The sequence below is a fragment of the Anabas testudineus genome, chromosome 4 (genome assembly GCF_900324465.2).
Source record: "Anabas testudineus chromosome 4, fAnaTes1.2, whole genome shotgun sequence".
Classification (NCBI taxonomy): domain Eukaryota; kingdom Metazoa; phylum Chordata; class Actinopteri; order Anabantiformes; family Anabantidae; genus Anabas; species Anabas testudineus.
Window position 1 is genome coordinate 8,610,429 of NC_046613.1, and position 27,222 is coordinate 8,637,650.

General features: G+C 39.3%; 2 protein-coding genes across 5 annotated transcripts in view; one reads left to right on the top strand and one right to left on the bottom strand.

The window, feature by feature from the left end:
• si:ch73-63e15.2 (protein strawberry notch homolog 2) overlaps window positions 1-14,132 on the bottom strand; it is a 52,799-nt gene extending 38,667 nt beyond the window's left edge. For 3 of the 4 annotated variants that reach the window (XM_026346400.1, XM_026346399.1, XM_026346397.1), the window contains exons 1-3: window positions 13,969-14,132; window positions 1,981-2,217; window positions 350-435 (exon numbers count right to left, since the gene is read on the bottom strand). In XM_026346400.1, the coding sequence (XP_026202185.1) occupies window positions 350-435; window positions 1,981-2,088 (194 nt within the window). In that variant the 5' untranslated portion in view covers window positions 2,089-2,217; window positions 13,969-14,132. Of the gene's footprint in view, window positions 1-349; window positions 436-1,980; window positions 2,218-13,968 lie in introns of those variants that run through there. The other variant, XM_026346398.1, reaches the window with a different exon arrangement.
• Window positions 14,133-17,092: 2,960 nt separating this feature from the next.
• Window positions 17,093-27,069, top strand: tm6sf2 (transmembrane 6 superfamily member 2). The gene is made up of 11 exons (XM_026346138.1): window positions 17,093-17,127; window positions 17,364-17,482; window positions 19,332-19,435; window positions 21,509-21,606; window positions 21,840-21,943; window positions 22,442-22,524; window positions 22,933-23,057; window positions 23,774-23,875; window positions 24,038-24,130; window positions 26,107-26,226; window positions 26,833-27,069. Exons 2-11 carry the CDS (start codon window positions 17,403-17,405, stop codon window positions 27,067-27,069), a joined length of 1,146 nt encoding a protein of 381 aa, XP_026201923.1. The 5' UTR covers window positions 17,093-17,127; window positions 17,364-17,402.
• Window positions 27,070-27,222: the final 153 nt, after the last annotated feature.

Genomic DNA, 27,222 nt, shown 5'->3' on the forward strand with positions numbered 1-27,222 from the left:
TATATATATATGTATATATATACACCATTAGCAGAAGATTCCATAACACAACTGAGACACTACACTCACGACAACTTGTGCGCTTATGTGTGAAACTTCTGTGGGTACTTCTCCCCCATTCCCAGTGGTTTACAATCTTCAATCTGTAGGACGTTGTCTGTTGTATCACTTGGTATTTGGTATGAAACATTCATTTTTCAGTCTCTCAATATGTGTGAGATACCGTAGCGCAAAAAGTAACTTCTAAAATACTGGGCCATAAATTGTGAAGTTTTCTGCTGATATGCTGTCATTTCTAGTTCATGCTAGAGCAAGGCATTTTAACTTGTATGACTCTGTATGCACTTACTGGTTTCCCGATTGCATAGGGCAGTGTATGCTGTATCCAGGCTGCTGAGAGAAGGATGCCCAGGAACCAGAGGCATATATTGAACTCTAAAACACACAAAATTAAATATGTTAGACTACAAAAAATTTAACATTCTGTAGCTTAAACATGAGAAATATCATAGAACCAAAGAAGGTGCCATGCGTTTATATTAATGTTATATAGTGATAGTGATATATGCAAATGACCTTTTCATCTTTCACCTTTTATCAAATGCAATAGAATGTTATCACCCCAGCATATTATGTCATGCATACTGTGGAAGACTATGAATAGGATGTTCAGATAAACATCAGACTGCATCTTTGCACCATTCAGAACTACACAGCACATATAACTGATTACAGAGAATGTGCTAACTTCATTGTCTTTCAATGTATTTGTATAAGCTCTTAAATGGTCAACTAAACTAAATTACAAATCACTTATACCATGTGTTATCAGGAAGACAGACAGTTTAAATTTATAAGCAGAGGTTCTGATAATTTTTCTGGAATTTCTCCTGCCATCCTTTTATCGTACAGTGGGGTTGGAATTTTGTGTGAGGTGTATGAACACTTTATTTTCTATTTCTATGATAGGAAATGCCGTAAATTAATTCTAAAACAGAAACTGAACTGAAAAGTCTCTGTTCAACAGCCCAAAGCTCACTTTATTGAAAATGTACAGTTTTGGACCCTTATTGAAACTTAAAATGTGGCTGGATAGTGTAGTGGTAAGATCGCTACCCTTTATGCGAGAGACTGGGGTTTGAATCCTGGCTGTGGTTTACCTCTGGGGGCCAGAACCCCATACACTGCCCTTGCCTTGTAAGATGCTTTAGGAAAAAGTGTCTGCTAAATGTAAAACCTTTTACATACAACTATCTCACTTACTAGTTATAAGTGAGAGCATCTGGACGACACTCCCTTAATCTCTCATCTACTTGGGAACTGGAAATATTTCATAAGCAGCTTGCCTGGGAATTAATACCAGAAGCAATAACCCTTTCTTTCTCATACATTTCTAGATCACTGCCCTGCCACACTGATGTAACATGCAGTAAACATGTTCTCAGAGGGCTGGTAAAGCTTATGTTGAGCTGCATATATGTATTCATACACATGCTGAATATGTGATGGCGGGGAAAATCTACTAAAAAAGCTAGTATGTTCGACTTAATTTCATCAGAATAATGTCATATTACAGAGTGATGTTTAATATTCTAATACAGTGTGTGGTATGTAGTTCTGTAGATGTGAAACTTTGAGGATTGTTGAAGTTATCCATGGTACAATTGAAATAACATTCAACAAAATAGTATTATTTTCAACTAAATGGAAAACACACGGTATAAGAAGTATATTTAATGTTCAAGCTAACTTTGAAACTCTAAGACAGTAAACTATCACAATAAAATAAAATTTTCCATAAAGTTTAAGGCATTTATTTGACCTCTGTAATTGTGAGCTAATATGAAAGGGACTTATCAAATATGAATTGCATTTAGACATGGCAATAAAAGAGTAAAAAATATTCATATGTGAATATGCACATGAGGTATACATATGTAGCAAATAAAAAAAGGTAACAAATAAAATCCAATAGCACACCTCCATGTTAGAGGAGGCAACAGAGAATAAGCTGCTGTCCAGCTGAGGGCCTTCTGGATGCAGGTAGTTCTCCCCGTCCATGACCAGCGCTGAGGGGAGGGTGGGCATCAGACCACAGCTTGACACATGACCACCAGATGACTTAGGTTACACACCCTCCACTTCTGACTGACTTCCACCCACCTGCTGGCTGTGTCTGAGATAGTACTTCTAACAAGGGCAAATGCTCTCCATGACCTGAACAAGGTAGCAGGGATAGGGAGAAGCAGAGGAAATGCAGAAGAAACATCAGAATAGTTGTACAGTGACTTTAGTGACAAAAGCGAAAAGCATGGCTAATCTAATTTCTTTCAGAACACATGCTGATTAAAACTTAATTAACATCTACAATTTTCCCTATTAGAGAATACCACTACAACCTGCAGTAAAAGGAGATATCAGTACATTTTATCTAAACAGATAATAATGAATTAGACATACATTCTTTATAAAACATTGGACAAAAAAAACTTAAACAAGGTCTTGCACAAGTTTCCCAAGTCTACTATGAAATATAAAGAAGATACAGTTAATAATAAATATTCATATCAATGAACCATCATAGTAAATAAAGAATATATGTTTTAATGTGATACATTACTGTAAATAAATTAAACTGATACCACACAAACTGAATTCATATCTTATTCATAATGCAGAGAGTGAGCAGTGAGAATTTATTGATTGACAGCCCTTATTATCTGACATCACTGAAGGTTCCACATTCAGAGAACCAATTAAAACCACAGCAGGAGGTCCGCAAAAGCGCAAACCAGTGGGGTGCACTATTCAAATCTAAATAAAATAGTCATGCACTTAAGGCTATAATATTAAAGATATGGACATTAAGCTAGCGCTAGCGTGACTCTCGAATGCAAGCCACTACGCTCCTTCCACCCCTCCCTCTCTCTGCCACACCAATGCCTTCCAGCAGGTAATTCTAGCTGAAGCCGCAGAGCAGGAGAAGTAGTACACCAGAAGCGTGTTCATGTGATTGGCGGCCATGAGCTTCCACCTGACTCTGGCCTTCTCTGATTGGTTAGAAAAAAACTTTAGAGGGCAATATTTCAGCACATTTTGGCGAAATGCTAGAAAAAGGGTACAAACGGTAGTTTCAATCTTCACATTACTATACATTTTCTCCCAAAAAAGCTAACAATTAGCACAGCATTCACTCACAAGACAACAAAGGAGCTTGTGCACATTATTGCTTTCCCATTCAAGTTGTTCAAAACTGACATGACAAGTATAACTGGCTAGACCAGAGTGGTCTGAGGCAGAGTATTTACTCCAACACGCTCCCCACTACACACATACATTACTTTTTACAGGAAAAAAGATACACTGTTTCCACCTAAATCATTTTTTGGTTTGGGTTATGCTTTTGTTTCATTTACATATGGATTCCTCAACTGTCCGTCTGAATATATTTCACACCCTCCCTAATGTATAACCCAGCTGTCCACAATGACATGCTTTGTTCCAATATGGTTTCACACAGAGGCCAAATATATCAACGTTAAAAGCTTGTATTTATGCTGCTGTTTATTTATGCTGCTAACATTCGATAAGAGTAAAAACTGGAATAATGTGCATTAATATGTCTTGTTGACTTACACTGTTTACACAACAGATGTGCTTATTTGAGTTATATGTGCATATTCCTTCGCTCTCTCCTCCAGGTTGCTCTTAATGTGGAACATAAGCTGGACATGTTCACTGGGGACAAAGCTGAAGTAATAAATCCTAATAGAGTTCATGAGGGTCTAAATAAGGGGGCCTTTGTGTGTTGGCATATGTGAATGCAAGTGTGTGTTTGCGAGAGAGAGAAACAGAGAGCTGACCCAACATATTCCAATTGCATAGCCAATATACACAGGGAGGCCATTTTACCCCGAGGTTGCCATTGTGATACAGTCTGGATAAAACTCAAGGAAATGTGGGGAAACCCAATGCAAAGAAGCAACAAACATCTTGAGCAGGAGGTCTTAAGCAAAAGGATATTAGAAATGTAATAAATATGTATAGACGGCTTCGAAGCTCTGTAGTTCATATGAAGGCAGGGTCAGGAAGACAAAGCAGCATGTTGCACTGAAGGTTTTTCTATTGAAACTTGGTGTCGCAGAGTCAATACACGACTTCGGAATTTGCAGCTTCTGATCCATCAAAGATTCTTTATTATTTCGCCATTTAATTTAAAACAAAAGTGAAAGAAGCAAAAAAAAAAAAAAAAAAAAGAGGACGAATAAAAGGGCTCAGAACTTTCCTTTTGGCCTGGGTTTTTATTTTTCTGATCCATTATCTAACCAACATTGAGAAAGTGAGCATAGGCCCAAAAGGGAATGTGTGAAAACTGATATTTAACATGTCTGTGTAATTCTTTTGAATTAGATGGTTGTTGCTGTGATCTATATGAAACTGAAATATCCAGAGATCATTGTTTTGCAGTAATCTCAGTGCACATTTAAAAGAATGTGTCATACACAGGTTTCCTGTATGAAAGCACTATGTTAAACTCAATGTTTAACAAAAAAACTCATCTTCCCATCTTACCATAAAGCCCAGTGCCTGGTTTCCCCTATCACCCACAACCTTGTCGCCCACCAGTATGCCGGTTACTGTCTCTTAGCAACAGAGAAACGTCTGTCTTTTGCTGTCCCCTGTTCCTAAGCCCTGCCTCGACTCCAGCAAGCCTCTGAGGATAATCGATACTGATCACTGTAAGAGTGGTCCCAGATATTCCCTTCCTGTAAGGCCGCTCCTTACCCGAAAACAACAAAACCCCCTGCAACTCCTAACCTCAGCGGAAAGGAAGAGAGGTGATTTAGAAACCTATCTGTAGGGAGAAGAGAATTTAATATGGGAGAATGAAAACATGCCCACTGCTGCATAAGGGACACACAGAGTTCATTCAACAAAAAACAGCAGAAGTAATTTTTATAACCATGTATGATTATTTAAAAATTGGCTTATTCTGTCAGTATTAGGATTTACTGCTAAATGTGTTCCATGCACTGTAGAGTCAAGGCCATTTTAAAATGACACAAAACCTGAGACACACATTCTTTTGCAGTTCAATCTGTTAAATCTGTTAATTACTTTCAAGGCTATTACTATTTTTTGTACAGCCCCTATCGTGTTAGTCTCTCTCTCACTCTAGCTCTCTCTCTCTCTCTGTGTGGCCTGCAGGAGTCACTGAGGGCAAATTAGGCCATTTGTAGTGAAGTAATAATACTGAGCTTTTAAGGTGCATGAAATGCACATTTTCAGTAGTTAAAATGGGGTCTCTCCTCTTAAAAAGGCTGTGTGACATTTCTTCGTGAGAAAAAAACAACAATCCCTCACAGGTCAACTCCCACCCTGTCTCTAGCATGTGATTGAGAAATGAGTGGTTTGGGGGACTATCCTGTTTCCTGCTCATGTGTCTATAGTGACCACGCTCCTCTCTACTGAGTATCTTTGGACACCTACATGTTACCCCAGTAACAAATCAAAACTGAAAGTAAGAATCCCATTTTAACAAATAAACAGCAAGACGACCCTCCAGCACCAGCTGGGCCAAGTCGGCTTCAGCAGAATGTTTTCTATGAATCACATTTATTTTTCTTTTTGTACCTTGGTACGTAGGCTAAAGTGACAGTGACATGTTGGGACATGCTTGCTACTGTGAGCGAGTTACTGTGTGCAATTAAAAAAAACAACAGTGGCATGATGGAAGCAAATGGCAACACAGTCAATTACTGTATTAACAAGAACCACAAAAAAATAAGGAGGGCATCTTTATTACACTAGGTAGTGTTAGTGTCAGATATGATCGCCAGCTTTCAGATGAAGACTTTGTATTGATCCCTCTTTCAGTGAAAGGTGAACGACCAGTCCTGCATTATACTGTTTCTGCTTATTGAAGCGGTTGGTGGCATCCGATCCATCATGGATCAAATCGACAATGCTAGCTTATAAAGCTTTCGCTGGCTAGCTGTTAGCTGCTAGCTGAAGCTTGGTGAAATAGGTTCACAGAAGGGGCGGAACTATGTTTATATTTTGGGAACTAACAAGAAATGTGGCATTAGACCACAGGGATTTAGACAAAGAAGGCACACACTGGGTGTCAATGAGGTGACATTTGCATCTGATGGCTCCTTTTAAAATTAAAATATGTCCACAGTATAGACTGTATGCTGAATCTGGGAAGAAGGATTTAGTGAAGTTACAAATAGTATTCCCAGTTATGTGGGCATATTCTAGGCCAATTGGTTCCCTTCGGCTGTGTGAGTCACTGTGCAAATCTGTCAGCCAGACAGAGGTTAACAAACAGCATGCCCTTTTCTCTTCAAAAACACAAGATTTATGATTACTATGTGTGTTTGGTACAACAACATGTGCATACAAGTACAATAGGTGAGAGGTCTGTGGTAGGAAGGATTCACTGGTAGTATATGGTGGGCTTCAGTGGCTATATATCAGTGGCTGCCAGAGCACATGGGGATCATCCAGGGAAGTGTGACTTCCTTAAGCTGCTAAGTCACAATTAATGCTCACGAGGAGAGCAATCACACTGCCTGGCATGTGTGTGTCTAACGCACAATGCCCACTCACATGTGGCGAGTTGACTTCTAATCATACTTCCACTTATAACTAATAACTATTTGTTTATAATAGAATGAGTTTTTTAATTTCATTATGTACACACATTAATTTACTTTGTATGCATTTAGGCAATAAAGCTGTAAAGCGTGCACGAATTTGCAGTAGAACACATTACATATCCATGTGTCATGTGTCAATACATGTGTCAGTTCAAATGTGCTAACATCTGTGTACGTTATCTTCACCGACATCTCTCTATTTTCATGAGGCCGGGCTGGTCAATTCATTTAATTCCATAAAAATGACACAGCTAGACTTTCAGTCCATTTGCATTTGTAAGGTCTACAGCGTACAAACATTTACAACAGTAGTCTGTTGGCATCTTTCACTCTCTTGTAGTGTGCATCTGTCTCCACTAACAAGCTGTCTGACAACAATTATTCAATGCATTGCAAAGCACTCACTCAGTCCATCACCATCACCAGTAATCAGGTTAGAAATGATCAAGGCCCAGCTGCCTTACACCACAGCAGCAAGGGGGCTGTTAGTTGGTTATAATTGCCCAGACTGGCCGGACTCATTAGCTGCTGTGATGAAATATTCATAAAAGGAACGAGTTACTTCCCAGGGAAACACAGGGCTCCGTCATTTAAAACAGCCTTCATTATTAATCAGCACCTTTTTCAACACAAAAGGTCTATACTAGCCTGGCAGTGCGCACGCACAAACATGCATGCATAACGCATACCATTAAGTACATATATTGAAATGCACAGATATTATCTATCTATTCCTGTTTCCCCACATCCAGAATTTCCACTCAGCATTACAGACACTGGGCTCAAACTGACCAGTAATCGCGTAGGACACTGGAAAGAGAATAATGATCGAATGGCTGCGTAACTGAATCTGAGTCTTATCAAAAGCTGGGAAATGGAAACAAATTGGGTTTTAAGAGCTTGTTATTGCATTTTGTCCGTTCAAATATTTATCAAAGAGGCTCGCTGGACTGGGACAGCACGCAGACGCACACTGGGCAAACAGACAGTTATTTCGGTTGGTCTAACTGAAAGGCAGGGTTCAAACATTTAGCTACTTACAAAGGGAATAATGGTTAATCTTCATTAGATCCTCATCAACCCACTAATCATCATCTCAGCACTAATTAGCCATTTTGCCAACACCTTGATGATGAGTACGTTTGTGCATACAAACACCAGCTGAATGAGACATCAAAATGATTTATACATACAGGGGGGCTCTTAATTGAACAGCATCTCAGAGATGGCCTATTGTGCTAAATAAAGACAGGGGCAGCTGGGAAAGGATATAAGCAAAGAGGAGAGAGACAGGGAGGAGTTTGACCATGACGACTGTGGCAGACCGGTGCAAAAAGCAGCAGAGATGTAAGAAAGATCAAAAACAAAGGTTTACAGTGACTTGATGACACCCGCTTATGAGCACATCCCTCTACTTTTGCTGCCACTACCAGCACCCACCAGAAATAGATCAAAGGCTGACTAGATCAAAGAGAGAACGATTCACTAAGTTGCCTCTTTGCCCCATTTTCCTCTGTCATCTGATTTCCTCCGAACAGAAGGATGATGATGCATGCTAGCTGGGTGAAGCGTTTTACACTCTATTGCTCTGGTTCAACTAGTTAGTTGAATTAACAGCAGCTTATTTTCTATAAATAAAATGGTTTTGTTTCAGTGTATAATCTGTGCAGTATATAGATTCTGAATGTATTTTCCCACAGCTAAATAAGCAAAGTATGTGTACAAAAACAGATATAGAACAATTGATTTTTGATATGACACACTCACACACATACATATATATGATATAGACATATATTATCTGATTATTCTATTGTAATTGCATTCAAATCTTATAACTCATATTTTTTATTCTCAATAAACTGTATTACAGCTTTTTAAACACACAACATAAAGGCAATACTATTACTTCTGTTTTTCCTTTGGTGATGTGGTAGAGTTTTCCTTATCTTTCTATATCAGATACTTCCTACCTTTATACTATAGTCTATTCATATAGACATTTTCGATTTTCAAAATGTGGACCATGACCTTCTGCATTTTTGTCACCCTCCCACTCTTTATTGTCACTGTATCTATCACCAGCCTTATATTCTCTCAGTGATATTGTCTACTTCCTCATTTCCATCAATATCCACTTTTCTTCTAGTAATGACGTGAATGAATAATGTTTCTATCACAATCCCTCCTTTGCTACGTACAGGTCCCACGACACGTCTCAATGTCTCACGAAAAGGTTCGCGTGCATTCCCTCATTTGCAGTGATGTTGGCTGTTGGCTGTTGCCTCTCACCTAGTCTGACCCCCACTGCTGCTGTTTGGAGGCAGCTGGATCCCTGCCTCTGATTCTCCACCCCCAACCCACCCCTCTCAGTCTTGGTTATTCAGCGAGTCAGACATAATGTAAGGCAAAAGCTATCGGAAGCCCATTTCACAAACAAAAAAAAAACATTGCACAAGTAAGCTAAATCTGCACTACTGAGCTGGAGTGCATAAAACACAACAGACCTTATGTGTGTATCTCAAAGTATACACATACATATATATGCTGCTTCAATCTTACATAGAGAATGTCCAACTCCAGCCCAACAGTCCAAATATTATCATGTATTAGTACATATCTAAACAGGGGGCATAACTCACATTATTCTGTACTGTGATAGGAATAAAACTGACAGCAGAAATCTGTGAGATAAGTGCTTCAGCTTTCTGAACTCTGCCCTACTGCTCCGCAAATCCAGACAGTACTCTACTCCACTCAGACGACTCTTCCTTCTCTGGCAGGCGTGAGAATATTGCACCACATGTCCAGAGTCAGGCAGGCTGTCTGTGGCTGTGTTTGTGCCACTTTGCTAAGTTCAGTTGAGTTCATCTATGGGATTCAGCTAGGAGCTTGCTGACTGATGGGGTCGGCTGAGGTAGCATACCGGCACAATAACTTCACAGCGAGCGAGTAATCCATGCAGAAAATGTATCAGACAGGTACAATCTGTTCTTTAAAAATTGTGTGTAAAAGATATGTGAATTAGATATCAAATTTTAAATCCGTAACATAACTTGGCCAGCACATGGAATTAGTTCACAAAATTTCAGAATCTGGACAAAATAGACTTGCACCTATTTAATTCTCTGCCAAAATGCACTTTTTCAATATTATGTGCACGTTTAAATGTGTAAAAATTAATCATATTGTAGGTTATGTAGGCACACTCTAGGTTTGGGTGAGTGTACTACATGTTTACAGGAGAGACAAAAGGCCTTTTTATCCACTGCATTTGGCCTGTAGAAGCCTTGCCTAATTAAGAGTTCCTGTGAAGTTGAGCCTTTGCCTCTAAAATTAAAAATACCTTCAAATTACAAAATGCATCATGTGTGAAGTGATGTTTCCACTGCATAGCCTACTGCATTTTTAAGCATCTTAGCTCTTTTCAGAGATACTGTGTATGCAACTAGAAATGGCAGTAAAGAAAAGACAGAGATCTGTTTAGAGAGAATGTATGTCCATCCATAAGCAATGATGAGTTTACTTGTCAGCTGCTCTACTCTGTAAATCAAATCTTTTTCAATATTCCATAAGGGATAAACTGCAGTCATCTATATAAAAAATTATGAAGTTGTGTTTCTCTAAAATGGTAAATGGCAAAAAAAATAAGCTGAAAGCAAATATAAATTTCATTATACCCTAATAAATCCAGTATCAGTCTGAAATATCACTTTTGCTGCATTATATTACTTTATGTTCTCTATTTCAGTCTAGTTTTTAAAGCAAACAAATAAACAGAACTCACTTTGGATATTAGTTCAGTACTGTATTATCACTAATAATTACCGACAGGCTGTGTGTAGTTTGCGATCAAGCTTGCACTTAGAAGTGTTGAGAAAGAAAATAATAGTTGGAAAAAATGTCATTGCATATGACTCAAAAAGTGTTCTATTATATTTGTAAATTTGATACAGGCCAAACATCAGTGGAGAAGTCCAGTTGTCCAGTGGCCTATATCAACAACCCACTTTATAATCATGGTCAAACCTGAATGTTCAACCCCTATTAAACAGGGTCAAGATCACACGTTGGATGTTTTCATCTAGTGTAAAAGGAATAACAAGAATACACTGGGTTCTCTGTAGGCCTGAAACAAGAATGTGTTACAAGCAGGAAGGCCCTCTCTTGGATAAACATTTTATGGTCAAATAACATTAATATTTACATGTGCCTCCCCTTTATCATTTGCAGCTTATAACTCAAACAATGACAAGATATTCTGTCATCCCTCAATGGGGATGGCTGAATTGTCCTAAATTTATTTCCGAGATGAGTCCGGGATGAAATCACCGTTTGCTTTTCTCAGGATGTTGAGACACCTTTTCCACAGAAAACCATAAAGCAAATTGGTGAAGAATGCCAGAGTGGCAAGATCCTGCATTTCATCCTTTTTAAAAATGCTGATGTGGCTCGGGAGACATCCACATAGCTTCCAGGTTTGGATACTAGGTAGAACATGGGGTACTCAAACAGCCCATCATAAAGGACTTGTTTCTTGTCAAAATGTAGAAGTGAACACTATGGCCACATACACTCAACTGACAAGTTATTATTAAGTATAGCTAACCAAAACTAATGTAATGTTTTACAATAATAACACCCCTCTACAAATGTTTCAACTAAACCTGAAAATTAAGACCTTCATGACCAGGGATTTCTTGCAGGATTGCTGTATTAGACTGCATTCGTTTTAGTTTTCTTTATATGTCCCTAAAAACTGCCAACTTGGTGTTTCACTAACAACAATCACTTGTTCTTTTTTTCTCTTCTGACCAAACATCCACTTTATGTTTAATACATGAACTATTATCAAATGAAGGCCAGATTCCCGGAAAGCAGGAACTGAATCAAACATATTACCTAGGCCCAATTCCCCTCCTCCACTCCACATTTTTCACTCTCACTCTAATCAGCCCATGGGCCATAAATGAGATTTATCACTGGCACCAACTAGAGAGAGGGAGAAAAAAGATCATAGGAAAGATGAAAGGTGGGGAGAATGGAGGCCAAAATGGAGGTAAAGAAGCAGGGGGCATGATATAATACATAAAAATTATGCAACTTCCTGGTAATTATTATAATTATGTCATTATCAAACTAATGATTATAATAATATCCTTTTAACAAAGCCTCAACAATAAATTTATGAAAATGAGCACTTTAGATAAAATGTCTAAACACTTTTCCAAGTTACTGACAAACTTGCTAATCCTGCTTTGTAAAATACCCCCATAATCACTGTGAATCGTCCTTCTAGGACCTGTAGGCTCTAAACACAGTCAATAGATCCTGTGTGTTGTGGCCCTAAAGGTCCCCCTACAAGGCAGCCAGCCATCAATCATATAACACAGTTATATACAAAATTAGAAAAGGGGGGAGCTGTGCAGCACAAACATGCAACTTAACATAAACATTACCCTGTCCATTATACCTTTTACCTCCCCGGGATAGAAGATTCCACATATCACTACTATTAGGGTTACTCCAACCAACGGAACAAAAGATAAAGGGCAGCATATGACAAAGGATTCTCTCTGATAACAGGTGTCTGACAATCTACAGTTTTAGCTAGTACTCTGGCTAGTGGACCAATAAAACAAACAAACAAAAGACTAAAACTAGCATAGGAATCTAGCCTGTCATGCACCTCACAGTCTCCAAATAGTATCCATCAACAGAGAGGAAATTACGTAATTAGATAGTCAGCCATCATGGCAACCTACTATGATTAAGCTTGCATGAGGTTTGACAACCCTTGGCTGCAGGCAACAGAGGCACTGGAAACTTAAGCGTACAATTTACAGGAAAAAAAAAAAAAAAGCAGTACAGCTTTGTGGGAACTATTTTCATTTCCACATGGTCATTCCCCCAGTTTTCTGATTCACTACAAAACATCCCAGTATGTTTTAAGACACGAAACCCCAGAGAACACCAGTGTGTTTACTCTCAGCTCTTCTATGTATTCAGTCACATCATGATTTACAGTGGTAGTGGTACTTTACACTTCAGTATATACAGTTTAAACAGTTCTTTCACACGATTTTTCATCACTGACACATTTACTGAGATCAAGCACTGCATGATTCAAGGAAAACTGGTTCATTTCCACATTTATGACATATAATGAATGCTGCTATCTAACAGTAAACCTGTTTATTTAATACTAATAACATTTTTTTTCATTTATATTTCTTGTTTTTTCCTATTGTAATAACACAGGAGTGGTGTATATCGGGTTGCTATTTACTCAAGCTTTGTGTGAACCAACATGTCAGTAATTTTCAACTCGAGGTGGCCTGAGATTACAACGCTACGCTGCCTTTCCTGTAATGTAGAGTTTTATACACACATATTTTTTGTATGTGCCTGTTAATGTATGTCACTGTAGGCTCAATGTAAGGTAATCACAGAAGAGTGTGCCTAAATGTGCCTTTCTTTGAGTAAAGATACGGTGACATATCGGTCTTCTCACGGCACAAAGGGAAGCAGCCTGAGCTCTTCGTTCCAGTGTTACTGCCCCAACTGTTCGCTTGTCGGACGAAAAACGAGACATTTAACAAGCCAGATATCGCTGATTAAAAAAAATCTGATTTGCCCACTTCAATTTCTTGGTCAACAATCACAAATTAAAAAAATATGTCAACACCTTCTATTAGTTTGCTAATACCAGGCGTACTTCTGATGGCTAATTGTACTAGCTAGGCTAGGGTTAGCATAGCTCGTAGCCGTTTGGATATGTTGGGTTTTCTACACTGCCTTCGGTGTTAATGGTTTAACATTGTTATCTAGTTAGTTAGAGAAAACGGTAACATTGGTAGGTTTCTGGCTCTGGGGTGAAAAGGCTAGGAGCTGTGTGTGGCCAGCACACAAAGTTACACGACGTAAAGGTAGCGCTGGGATATCTCTTCTTGATGAGCCACATTAAGCTAGCCTTACTTGTTTGTTAGCGAATATCAAAGCGATGCCTCAGCTTATTACGAAGTAACTAGCTAAGACAGCTAGCCGCTGGCGTAGTGATTTCGACATATCAGTAACTCTACGGTACTTTTGGTTTGTTACAGCTGTACTGATCGTCTGTGGCCTCATCCCAAGCCTAACGATACCGTCTCCTATAGCTTAATTCAAGGTAGCAGCTGAAGAAGCGGCGTAACCCGTCGTCAAAACGTGTGCGACTAGGAGAGGCTGCCCAGGACGCATCTTGTTATAAGGCAACTGCCGATGTGTCGCTCGTCTTTTCGCGATATCCTCGAAATACACTTACCGTTTACGTGTTTCTTATTCTCAATCCAAACTCCGAGCACCCACGCCGATTTTGAACCGAGGCTCTCGTCAAACTAACAGAAATAAGGAATTTTATCCAACTTATTCCCCTTAGTTGTTTTCTCCACTTCCTGATTGAGACGGTGCCATTTTGAATAGAGAAGAAATGTTTCCGCTGTCTGTCGTCACGGGCAGTACGGCTTGTTGATAGCGAGCAGAGCAGCCACATCTAGAGCAACCTCTGATCAAAGTTATAATATATAACAATAAATACATCAGATGACAGAAATTCACTAAATACTGTTTAGTTACTGCCCCTATCACCGACACATTCAGTAATAGCCTAATAATACCAACAATAATAACACCAGTAAACTCAGCTCGGTTAGGTGTTGGTCGTTAACCCAGTTACTGTCTGGCTCGATGCTACGTGGAGTTATTTATTAATTTATATTCTAATTTGTTACCTTGGTTCACACATTAATGTACACTCTGTGTTTTTACATAGCAGAGGACAGGTCAGAGAGTAGGGTCAGGCATTTTGAACCAAATCAGTCCTATTAAAAACTAATTATACTATTAAAATATTCTAATGTAGTTAGAGTACCTAAGGCAGCAAAACATACAAAGCTGAAAAATGAATGTTTCATCTCGGAGACATGGTGGAGATGATTGTCTAATAATGATCTCCAAACTGCCCTCAGATTCCTTTAGTAAAAGACAGTTGCTTGTGGATAAAGGTATGTTTTGGTTAGAAACTAAATAGTAAAGAATTAAAATTAAAACATTAATTAAATTGATTTATTTCACTCATCATTTGGACTTACAAGGTTTACTGTTGTGTTCTTCCTCATTGTAAATGACCATGTGCCTAGATTTAACTAGCAATACTTACTTTAAAACTACTACTGCTGCTCCAACAACACTACCACTCCTATTAATAAAAATCAAAGCCAGTAACTTATTGATATTGAAAACGTAAACATAAAAAATCATTGCACAGCTAATAAATGCACCAAATACCAAATACAGAGTGAAATAAAAAAAATCTAGTGTAGAGCACATGTGTAATTACATTTTAGGAAGTTGTTAAAAGGGAATTAAAGATAATATTGCATAAAAAAAACTCTTTTGAGTCTATGATTCTTTTTGCAACTGAAAATAAATATGTTGTATTGTGATTATTTCATCCAGTACATTTAATTTTAGCAAATTGCTGGACTACATCCCTGCAGACAGTTATTGAATCAGAGTGTATTTTATTTTAGATGTTAAATGGAGCACATGAGCATCATTCACCCACTGGCTGCTGTCTTATTTCGAAATGCATCTGTCCCCTCTACGTTATTAAACAATATGGCTGGAAGAGATCCAGTTGTTTCCAGCAAATGCACACTACCACTGCTTTCCTGGTATAATGGTCTCCGATTTTCCCAACAAAGGAGGGTGGTGGGAAGCAAAGGGCGATGTGTGTGTGTGTGTGTGTGTGTGTGTGTGTGTGTGTGTGTGTGTGTGTGTGTGTGTGTGGTCAAACTGAAGGTAGTATTCATGAGCAATGCTGGCAGGGTTATGCTTTGTCTTCCCTCAATGATATTGTTGTATTGTCTTATGTCATCAAGGTGGTGGTTAATGATACAGGATGTAAAACCAGGTTAAAGCATCACGCCACATTCACAGTCTCACCTGTGATGCTCTGGGTTGTTGCAGAGGACACTTTCATTTCAGAATAGCTTTTCTGTATCGCAGTGGTTGAATGTAATAACAGCAGACACTTGTGATGTATTAATTCCTAATATAATGTTGGCAGACCATTACACATGTTTTGAATGCAATTGTTACATCTCAGAGCTATCTGTACCTAAGTGCCTGCTCTTTCTGTCTGAATTTGCCGCTCCCTAGTGGTGTTATTTTGCAAACACTCATGATCCTTGAAAAGGAAGAGTACAAATGGTGAGCTCCAACTTAAGGGGCCAGGCAAAAGCACACAAATGAGAGCGACTACACACACACACACACACACACACACAGACGCAATGAGGAATTGCTTGCATTGAGCAATTTTGATCATGTTTCAAGAAAGCATTGCAGAAATATTTCCCATTTCCTGTTAGTGTCTTTACTGCCAGCTGTGTCACAGCCAGTACAATACAATAATGTGCTGCTGGCTGAAATGCAGGAATTTTACAACTACTATCACACATATTTTTTGTCTACTTCTTTGTCTTGGGCAAGTTAGTCACTATAAATAATAAATAACGCATGTATTCTTTGCTCAGGGATCAGGTTAAAAGTCATGTCAGAAACGTTTTGTTTGAATCCAAACTACAACTTGAAATCAATTTCAGGCGAAAGAAACAGAGTGCACAAAAACACTCGAGTACCAGTACATCTTTAGCCCTTAACACCCTAAAGATATTATAGAATAGCTGCATTGTACATTGTTAAGCTTGTTAGGGTATTTTCCCAGGCATGGGAAATGCCTGGGAAATGACTCTGTTAAAAATTGTATGTACATTTTTAACAGAGTTGTACTGAAGTTCACACTTATTAGTATGTAGTTTTTTATGTCCAAGTAAGAAGCTGTGGTATTTGTGAACATTATGTACATCTCATGACGCTTTCTTCACAGTGGTGAGGAAAGACCGGGCAGTTCTCAGTGATGCATCACATCCGGTATATGGTGAATATGTGCTGTTACTATCATTGTGGAGTGTCCATGTGCAGAGATCTTAGTATAACTCTGGTAAACAAATCCTTGTGATGTGACAGTCACCATTAATCCATTCAGAAGTGACACTGGAGTCATGGGAGTGTTGAGTTGTTTGATGTCTTTCTGTAACTGTGATGTGCATTGTTGTGAACACGTGGCAGCGAACACAGTTATAAAAAGATTTTCTAAAAGGACAATAAACAAGAACTACCTCATGAAACGATTTCACCATAGAGCAGGGACCCAATATAACCTGAAACGGTGTTGCTGTGTAAAGTGGAATGCTGACCTGTAGTCTAATACGACTTATGTAAATCTCCAGCAAAACCAAATTGCATAACTTTTCCCCCAAAAGGTTCTTTGTCTCCACTTCATTATTTTCCCAGTAAAGGCCATGGGTCCCTCAGGCCTGCTGTAATTTGATTAATCCACTGAAAGGGTAGCCAGACGGTAAGAGCCTGCTCTGCTTCTTTTCGTTTCTGACTAATTGACAATTGTATTTCATGCTGTTCATATGATAACTTAGCATAAATATATAAAATTATTTCATAACGCAGCATTCTTTCTTGTCCTTGAGCAAGATACTGATTCATTCATTTTTATTAATTTTTATATCAGTTAAATCGAACATTTGCAGTGCTGGTGTAGTGCAGCATTATTGACCTATAACTGTGTTGTATTTTCAGCATTGCTGCAGGGAGGGGGGTTGAACAGCTTTTGACGAGATGGAGACTTTAGTGTTTTTATTTTCACTTTCCGCACTTGGCGTTCTTTATGCCATGAACACCATTCCTGAGCTTCAAGAGTAAGTTAAAACATTTACTGTTTTGCCATTACTATATTTCTACCTGTAGTCCATATGTCCACTATACTATATTATATACAACTATATTTGTGTGTTATTATACAATAAGAACTGTAAATGTGTATAACTACTACATTTTATCATGGAATAACAGACAGTATAATTTACCACCACTAGAGGACAGTGTAAGCTTAAAACTCAAGATATAAGTCTTTCTGTATTTGACTGTAATTACTTCATAAATCCTTGACTATGTTTATACTGCTAATACCACAAACTCAATATTCAGTTTGCATTTGCCAGTTGTGTAAATTCTTTAAACGATTAAACCTGTCATTTCTTGGAGAGGAAAGAGAATGAATAGGGAGCAAACAGAAGGCAACGTGAGCAGAATTTGTGGAGATAATCTGATATAATGTTCCAAATAATTACTTTTCTAAGCTGCAAGGCGCAATTTTCCTATTCAAGGCTCATCTGTTTTGCCTGCTTACTGGAACACTGCCTGTATAGTTTTGTCTACAGCTGATGATTGCATACTGTAACACTGTAGGCTGAATAAACAGCTAGTGTTAAGATCCATGTTGCACTCGTCCTTCACACTTTTTTACAGCAAGGGCTCATTTCCGGCAGACTTTTATACTCCTCCTGTGTGAATATCTCTGCTGACTCGTTTTTTTGAGCGTGTGGACACTGACAATCAATACGGACTGCACAGACGAGTTTGATAAATTGCTCTTGACGTACAATATGCCTCGTGCTCTTCCACTCTGCAAACAAACAGTATTGTGTGCATAAATCTTCCTGTAGTGCTGAAATGGAGAGGTAGCAAGGGAGCTTTGTTTGCTCTCGCAGAATTTGTTTTCCGTCTGTGAACACACATTGTGAGTTTTCAGAGGATGTAATGTTGTTTACTGGGAGATATCTTGAGCACATTAATCTTATCCAGTGCAAGGCGGCGGTACCTCTGACCAGTAAACATGGAGGGCAGTGCTGAGTTAACATGGCCTTAGCTTTGAGCTTCCCATACCTCTGTGTATGATAAATTAAGCCTTTGTAAAGCTGTGCTTTTAAGCCACTGGAAGGCACAGCATCATAGCAGCATATGAGGTGGACTAGTGCAGGTCTTAGTTTTGACAGGGGAAAGTTATTGCAATACATACTAGAACTATACAGGTTGGATTAGAGCTTTTGGGGCAGGAGGTAGAGCAGTCGTCTAGCAATCATGGGATTGGTTGGTTTGATTCCCAGCCTCACTGTTACATGTCAAAATGTCTTTGGGCGAGATGCTGAACTCCACGTTGCCCCCGATGAGTCAGATCAGCTGCAGGTGCTGGTGCAAATGGGTGAATGACATGCAGTGTAAAAGCACTTTGAGGGACTGTAAGGTAGAAAAGTGCTACATAAGTGCAGACCATTTACGGTTTTGTAGCTTTACCTTGAAATGAATAACTAAGTGAATAAACTAGATCACCTCACCAGTCAAATAAGCTAATTTGAATGTTTTATATCTATTAAACAGTTAATTAAATTATCTTTCCAAATGTCTGAAGTGCAGTTTCATACTGAACTGTATATATATATATATATATATATATATGTGTGTGTGTGCTGTGTGATTATGATGTTTGTCTGCCTTCCCATTCATCATCATTTACACACTGAGAGCTGAAGAGAAGACTGGCACTAGTTCCCTGGGAGAAACTAATTAGTGAGGAGAATTAAGCAGAAAATCAGAGGGAGATTGTCATCTAAAAGTGCTGAGCATCAGCAGTGACACTGTGATAAAAAGCTGAACAATGTGTTGATACAGTCTTCCTAAAGTAACTGTTACATTTCTCTTCTTTCACAGGCCATATGTGATCCTTGCAATCGGTGTTGCTGTGCTGGTAGTTGTGTTTCTCTTCTACTTTCTCATCACTCGTGGAAACCCACCTAAGGACATCTTATTCTTTGGTAACAGCTACGTTCGTTTCCCAACTCACTCACAACATATTTCCAATCCACTATCAGAGAGGCTGATAGCTACTATACTTTGTGTGGATTTCCAGAACATTCGCTTAGAGTGAAAACATCAACTGTATTCAATGTGATTTTCCCTGATACCTTGAAAGCTGATCAGACTTTCGACATATCAGGCTCATGAAGCTGATCAGCTGATCTCTATGGCCTGACCCACTCAGTCTCATGAAGCTTATGCAGACTTTTCTGAGGCACGTCTGACCCAATCTCCCCTCTGTAGTCTGAGAACCTTACTTAACCTTTTAGGTATTATTTTACAACTAAGTGGTGATCAACCCTGAACAAATGCACACAACGTTCTGAAAATGCTCATACAGAGCTAAACCTCCCAATCCCTGTTGCTGTATATTAGCATTCACACCCGCTGGCCTCTTAATCTGGATACAAGAAACTAACAGACCTTTGTAGTAAGTTTGACCATGTGACAGTAGCAGCTCGAGCACCTTTCACATACCTTTAGTTAAACGTTTTCCCCCAGTGTGTTGTGCACAGCTGTGGGTCAAACTACGTTCTCCATTTCTAGCCACAATTTTTCCCCAAACTAAAACCTGCAGCTGATGCCAGGGGCTATGCTAGTGGGACAGAAACAAGGTGATATATCAGTTCTGGGTGCCCAGGGCAATGGTAGTGTTGTGTGGGAAAAGCACAGCAATGAGGGCAAAGCTGTGGCAAGCTCTTCTCAGTGATGGAAAGCAATAATACCGCTGCTTTCTCACCTCTTGGGTGTCAGAGATAAAACTGGTGGTCCTGAGGATTACAGAGATACAGGAGAGACAAACTGTGTGTTTGTGTAAGTGTGTAACACGCTTCTATTTGCTAAGAATGTGTGAAGCACAGACAAGAAGAATGTGCTACAGGGGTTCAGGCTGAGGTATCTGCAGCGATGCCTGCATCACAACACACAGTGTTGCTCTTCATAACCACATTCTGCAATGTCTAAGCTTCAAATCATTATATTGTATTTTCCAGCTGTTCCCTGTGGGCTGACGCAGGTGTTTGTGCTGTGTCCAACATTTATGTGTAGATGCTTTGTTTCTGTTCCTCCCAGTTGTGTTTGAGAATACGTATAAGTTATATAGCATATCCATCTACACTTATCAGAGGGGTCGGTGCTGCATATTTAATGTCTCCAAACTGAAAGTTGCAGCCATGAATGGAGGTGTTGTTGATGCCAGGACCAGCCAGTAAAGGCATCATATTTCTAGTTATAAACAGCTCAGTGGGCATTTAATTTATTCTGAGATATTTTTGCATTTTGCAAAAGGGAGAATGTAAAAAAGAAAAAAAAAATCCTATGGGAAGTAGAAGCTTTGATAAAAGACTGAACAGCTCATTCTTGAGGGTTTTTAGTTAAGAGTATTAGAAAGGCCCACATGCTATTCATTTGTTTGTGTAATTCCACACTTAAAATTCTGTCTTGTGGACATGGCCTTTCAGCTCTGCTGGACTCTCAACATGAAGACAGAAGATAGGTTTTCACCAGTATAAATATACTTCCAGCCTAGCTCACAGTTCGAAACTTAATTTTCTCCACATGCTGCCCCATAAATCAGTGACTAACCAGCAGAAAGAACATGTTGTGAATGTTTTGTTTTAAACTCATATGAACTGGTGACTTTAAAAGCTGAAAAAAGATTTCGACGTTGAGGCACAGACACACAAGATTTTTCAGGCTTTCGCATTTTTTGCTGTTACGTGTGTGTATGTAATGCACTTTTCAAAGATTGGTAGAAAAAAACACAGGGCGTTACATAAAACCTTCAAAATCCCAGTTGATTCTGACAGATAAGTTGGATAAGTTGGGTAAGCTGATCCACATGTCAAGATTTCTCCAGCCAATCATCTCCTGCCCAACTCCCTCAAACAAACACACACACACACACACACATATAGCACCTCAAACAAAATGACTTTTAATATGAAGCAATGTAAAAGACTATTGCAAAGTACATTCTTTTTATGTCCCTGAATGTTTTTCTTCATTTGCATGTTTTTCTTCATTTGCAGTTTTTGCCGAGTTTTGTTTTACTTGTGTCATTGACCTGACGAGTGCCTTGGAACATGATGGCTTCATCTCGGGCTTTATGGAATTCTACCAAAAGACAGTAGGTTTTCTTATTTTCACATCTAAAATGCTAATTTACAGCATGATGTTGGATTCAAATGTGCAGAAGATTTCAGGCAATATTATGTAGCTAAACATATTTATAGCCAGAGTCCCACCATCATTTAACATACTGCATATATAACGTGTATATATAAGTAATATATGTAAATACAGTACGTGAGGGTTCACATACTTTTTCTTGCCACTGTACGTGTAATGTCTGTGTTTCAGGGAGAACCCTATCTGGGAACAGCCTATGCCATCATGATGTGTTACTGGGATGGAACAGCACACTTTATCATGTACCTGATGATGATCAGCAGGATAACAGACAAGTAGGCGACGGCATACTCATGCTATCTAGCTGAGCAAACTACTACTGTATGTAGTAGGCTGAGGAAGCTGTATGAACAGGAATTCAATTCAGTAAAAAGACATTTTTCTACAGAGAAAAAAAAAAACTTTTACTGAATCTTAGCTTTAACTATGAAATAGTGGTTGAACAAATGCTACATGTCACCCTCTGAAATTCATTGGGGGGAAACAATCTTGTGTAATCCAAACACAGTAGCCAGTGCAAAAATGTATTTTCTTTCTAGAAAAGGGTAAGATAGAGCTCTCAGTGAGTTCAGAGTAAGCACTGCCTTAGGACAGATGCTATTATGGAAATGAAATCCTCTTTTAAACAATGTTAGTGAGATAGATTGTGCTGCTCTTTGTATTACACAGAACATGACCAGCACTTTACCGTTTGTCATATGACCTTCTATCTTACCTGCAATCCTTACAATAATATGCATGTCTTTCTGTTTATTTGTTTGTTTCTACTGCAGGAAAGCCTACCGTAACCTGGGCTTGTTCTGGGCTGGGTCTCTGTGTGCCAATATGAGTGTGTTCATTGCTGGGATAGTGGCAGGTGAGCCTCATCTTTTATTCCCCATCTACAATTCCCATGATGACAAGCTTTAATCAAGTGAACATCTGCACTGCCGTGTACCATCAGTGTCACAGTTCAGGCTGCCAACAAAACGCACACGCCCCGTGCCTCTCCTGCCGTCACAACTCAGAGAACAAAGCAGAAAACAGACTTAAAGCATCTGTTGTTGGCATTTCAAACTGCATACATAAGTGTCACAAGATCAAACTCGTCTGCACGCAGCATGATGTTCTCTCCATTGCATTACAGTATATAGAAGTATTGTACTACCATGTGCCTTTGCCTAAAGGAGGTTTTAACAGGAACTTTAATTACCGAACTACAATGAGGTGCAGCCAGTGATTGATTAAAAACTGATAAACATCCTTATCCTCCTCTTTCTGGCAGGTAAATATGGGTCAGAGATCTGTCCGGCCTTCTGGCTCAACTTTGTCTTTTTGTTGGTGCCAGTATGGGGAGCCATCACTCTATTCAGAAGACCCAAGGACAGACCATTAATTGGTGGATACAATGTAAGTCCAACACATAAATCGGTAGACCTTGAATATGTCAAGGTTTAAAAAGCTATTTGCTGAACCTGTTTAATCAGTGCTGTCTGCAGTTCTGTCCAGTTGAATGTTATCAAGACCATAAAAAGTAACAATGTGTGGCCTATAAAGTCATCGAATGCAGCAATGTCGACATTGGGTAGTCAAGTGTCCTTAGTCAGTGTTACAGTATAATACACAGCAGCAGATTGTCCAATACAACATTATCCTAAAGGGTGATTGGTATGTCCGTAGCATTGGCAGACTGGTCTTAGAGGTCTTAAGGTCATCTTAGGATCCCCTGCAATCTAAAGTCAAACCTGAATCAGCTTACTTCAAACCAAAGTGGCTGAAATCTATATTTAGGTTTCATGAATTATCTGGTTCCCCCTGAGGTCTCTAGAGCTTTTCACCATCTTTCAGCTCATTGCTTTGTTTTTTCTGCAACTTAACTTCTTCCATTTACTCCCATCAGCATCATTATCGGCTGCACCAAGCAACTTTGTTTTTAGTGAACAAACTCATTTGTGCCACCCCCGCAGTAAGGGATCGACAAACTAAGTTAGTAACTAGCTAGTGAGCATTTACAGCTGAATTGTCATATTTCCTTCAGGAGCACAGTAGAGTGATTATTGGACTCACATTTGTTAAACGTGGTCGATGTTGCTCCATTTCTACACTGTGTTGACATCTCCCCACAGGCCCAGCATGTTCAGAGCATGAAGCTGATCTGGCGTCCTCAGGACCTGATCCTGGTGCTGCTCCTGTTAGCTGCCATGGCCTTCACTGTTCTCAGAGGCTTGGTGGGTGTAGATCACATTCGTGTTATGAAGAGACTTAAATACAGCCACCTCCAGCAGCCTGTTAACTTAGCCTACTTAACTTAAGTAGGCCTACTACTATCTTGTTATTGGATTGCACTATGTTGAGAGGTGTTTCTGGTATTTTGTCCTCACTCTCTGTAGGTGGCTCTGGACTCTCCACTAGAGGCCTCCTCCATCTACCTGAGGCACTATGAACCTTACCTGAAGGATCCTGTGGGCTACCCCAGAGTCATGGTGGGTGCTTTTGTTACTTTTTGTCTCCAACCTCAGCCTCTGTATCTGCACCAGCCTGCTTGAAGGCTCTCTCTAGACTATTTTAAATAACCAGCCACATAATGGACCTCTGCTTTTATGGATATCACTCTGAGTGTGCTGGAAGCTTGCCCTTATCTACTCCACTCTGTGAGCTTGCAGCTGATTACAGAGCCATTTTTCATCATAGCAGCAACAATGAGCATGGGTTGAGAGGGCATCTTTGTCTCTCGCTTTCATTTGCTTAAGATGGATAACAGATTATTACACTGACTGATGCTGGGTCTCCTTTCCTTTCTATTTTCTCCTCCTGACCCTATGCAGCTGTGGGTTTTGTCGTGTTTTGTTTGGCGTACACAGCTTTGTCAATAGGTTATCCAAAGACCTTGTCAGGGCTACAGTCCAGGCACAATTGCAAGTCATTGATCACACAGGCGAACCGCATGCTGAGAAGTTGATAAGCTAATCCCTTGCCCAAAGCCCCCCATCAGCTCCACACTAGAGGGGAGAGTGTGTGCAGCATGTTAAGCTATGTCTTGGTTACCTTTGTTAGTCTGTTCAGGTTCTTGTGTGTATGTTTGGGTGTGCAGACATTAAATAAAGTTTGGTTGTTGCTCTGGGTTGCACTATTTCTGCAGTGACTGACCTCTTTATTCACTGATGATGATGAACGAGATCACTGTGGCAGCACTAAAAAGACACTTCAACAAAAGAATGAAGGGCATATATGATTGGCTTACAGACCCTGAGCTTAACTCATTATAATTCATCTAGACCTCAAACCAAGAATGAAACGAAATCATTTAGTGGTATAAATTGAGGGTTTCATACAGTGGGAAACTGGCTTTCATGCGCCAAATATTTCAAGTTGAAGGTCAGGACAGTCTCTGAAATGCTCCTTGTGTGGAAGTGGTAATTTGTGCTGAAAGTGCAAATTTGTGTTTGAGAGACCGCAGAGCTGGGGAATAGCAAAAATACTTGAGCACTTGAATTACTGAAGCTTACAGTACAGGGTTTCCATTTTGCAAGAGCTCACCTGACACCTTTACGTGTCACAGGGAGGTGCTGTACTTTCTAATCTTCTACGTTTACCTAATAGATTTAGTAACTAGTCACGTTGCAGAATAAACCGCTAAACAACCACACAGGATTATATAAAAGTGATGAAATGATGCACTGTTCGCTGGATATGGTTCATAGTTCATATATAAGATAGAAATACCAATAAAAAATATAATGCAATACATTAAAGTGTGTATTAGTATGTTCAGCTTTAAGGAGCTCTTCTATATGCAGTGTGAGTAGTCGAAGTGCTGGAAGAGAATCAGAGTACACTGTATTATTTATTTGATTGAGTGTTGGTCAGGACCCAAGAACAATATGGATTGACAGTGATAAAGGGGAAAGTCTTGAATACTGTTAGGCATTTTTCATTGTACCCAGAATTCCTATTTACTGACATATAAACTATAATGTATATACACAACAACACCCCTATGTCACAGACGCTGCAGAATTTGTAGGTAGGCATCAATTCAGTCATAACATGAAGGAAGAACTGTTCGAATTCTTTGTTTAAACATAATCAAATTACACAATCACCAAAAAATAAAGAGAAAACAGTTTAGTAAAAAAAAGTGTCATTTTTAAGGCTTTCACTCGTTGGTGCTGTTTTCTTGGGAAATACTTTAGTTCTGTGTATCTTCACCTCTTCAACCCTCTAAATCTTATTTACCTGAAACAGTCTGAAGGAAGAAAATCACTTTTCAATTCAGCTGCTTACGACTCTGAAAACTGTAGACAGCTTGTTTTGAGGCGTCACATGTAGTCATGGCTCAGTGTTAAAGGTTAACAAGAAAATAAGGGTTGGGGCCACTGCTGTGAAGTACCACATTCAAAAGTTAACTAAGAATCTAAGCGTCTTTGCGAGGTGAATAACCTTTAAGCTGTTTTTATAGATGCTGAACTTGTTCTTCTACGGACTACCCATACTGGGTGCATTTGTTTATGGTCTCCTCAAGCCCGGCTGCACGTGGATGCCAGACTGGACTGTGTTCTTTGCTGGAGCGATGATCCAGGTAACACGAAATCAATGAGTGAATCTGGTTGTGAATACATCATTAGGTTACAGACGTCACTGAAGTTCACACCATACTGAAGTGAGATGCACCAACAGTTGGTTGCATTGCATTTAATGAGTGTGATAATTACTGGCCTTGAACTGATTAAAGTTTTCATCAACATCCTCTGCACAAAGGGGTCTGACAAGTGTCCCCGCAATTAAACTCCCTGTTGTGAGCTCTGATCCTGTTAATAATTACCCAGACCACATTTATCCTTTGAAGATTTTGTTTCTAATAAACAAAGTTCATGTTGTTTTCTCTCCACATTGATCTGACAGAAAGAGTGGATCCATGAGAAGACGAAGCCGTTGATTAAAAGCTTCTTTTACTGTTTCTAAAGATTGCATCTAACCCTCTCGCTCCTCTAAATTGTTTGCTTCGTTAGTCTGTTTTGGTTTCAGCTTCATTAGTCTGTGCAGTGGTTTATCTTCCGTCTTAGATAATCCTTTGTAAGTTATTCCTTTTTTTGAGGGAGTGGGTAAAGAAACATAAAGGTATATATGGATCTTTGTCTATTATTGGTTAATGCGATCTAACCTTTTGCTCTGCCTCTGCTTCTAGTGTCAGTGGACCCACATCGGTGGGTCCCTCCATCCTCGTACTACAGCTCCGTTTCGAATCCCGGCTGATGCTTTCTGGCCTGTGCTGGCTGCTAACTTGATCTACTCTGCCACTCCCATCCTGGTAGCTTTGCGGGTTCTCAATAACCCCTATTTCTTCCTGAAAATTGCCCCCTTCCCGGGGCAGACAGGTTTGCCAAACAGTGAAGAGAAAGATACCAAGTACAAAGACAAATGATGATTGTTAATATTCTCTGACCTTTGGAGTTCATCACATATCTGATGATTCATAAAGCAGTATTTCATTTCTATATGCTACATTTCAAAATGCCAAAATACAAGATTATTTTGCACAACATATTTGGGTTGAGTGGTTATTTAAATGTCTGTG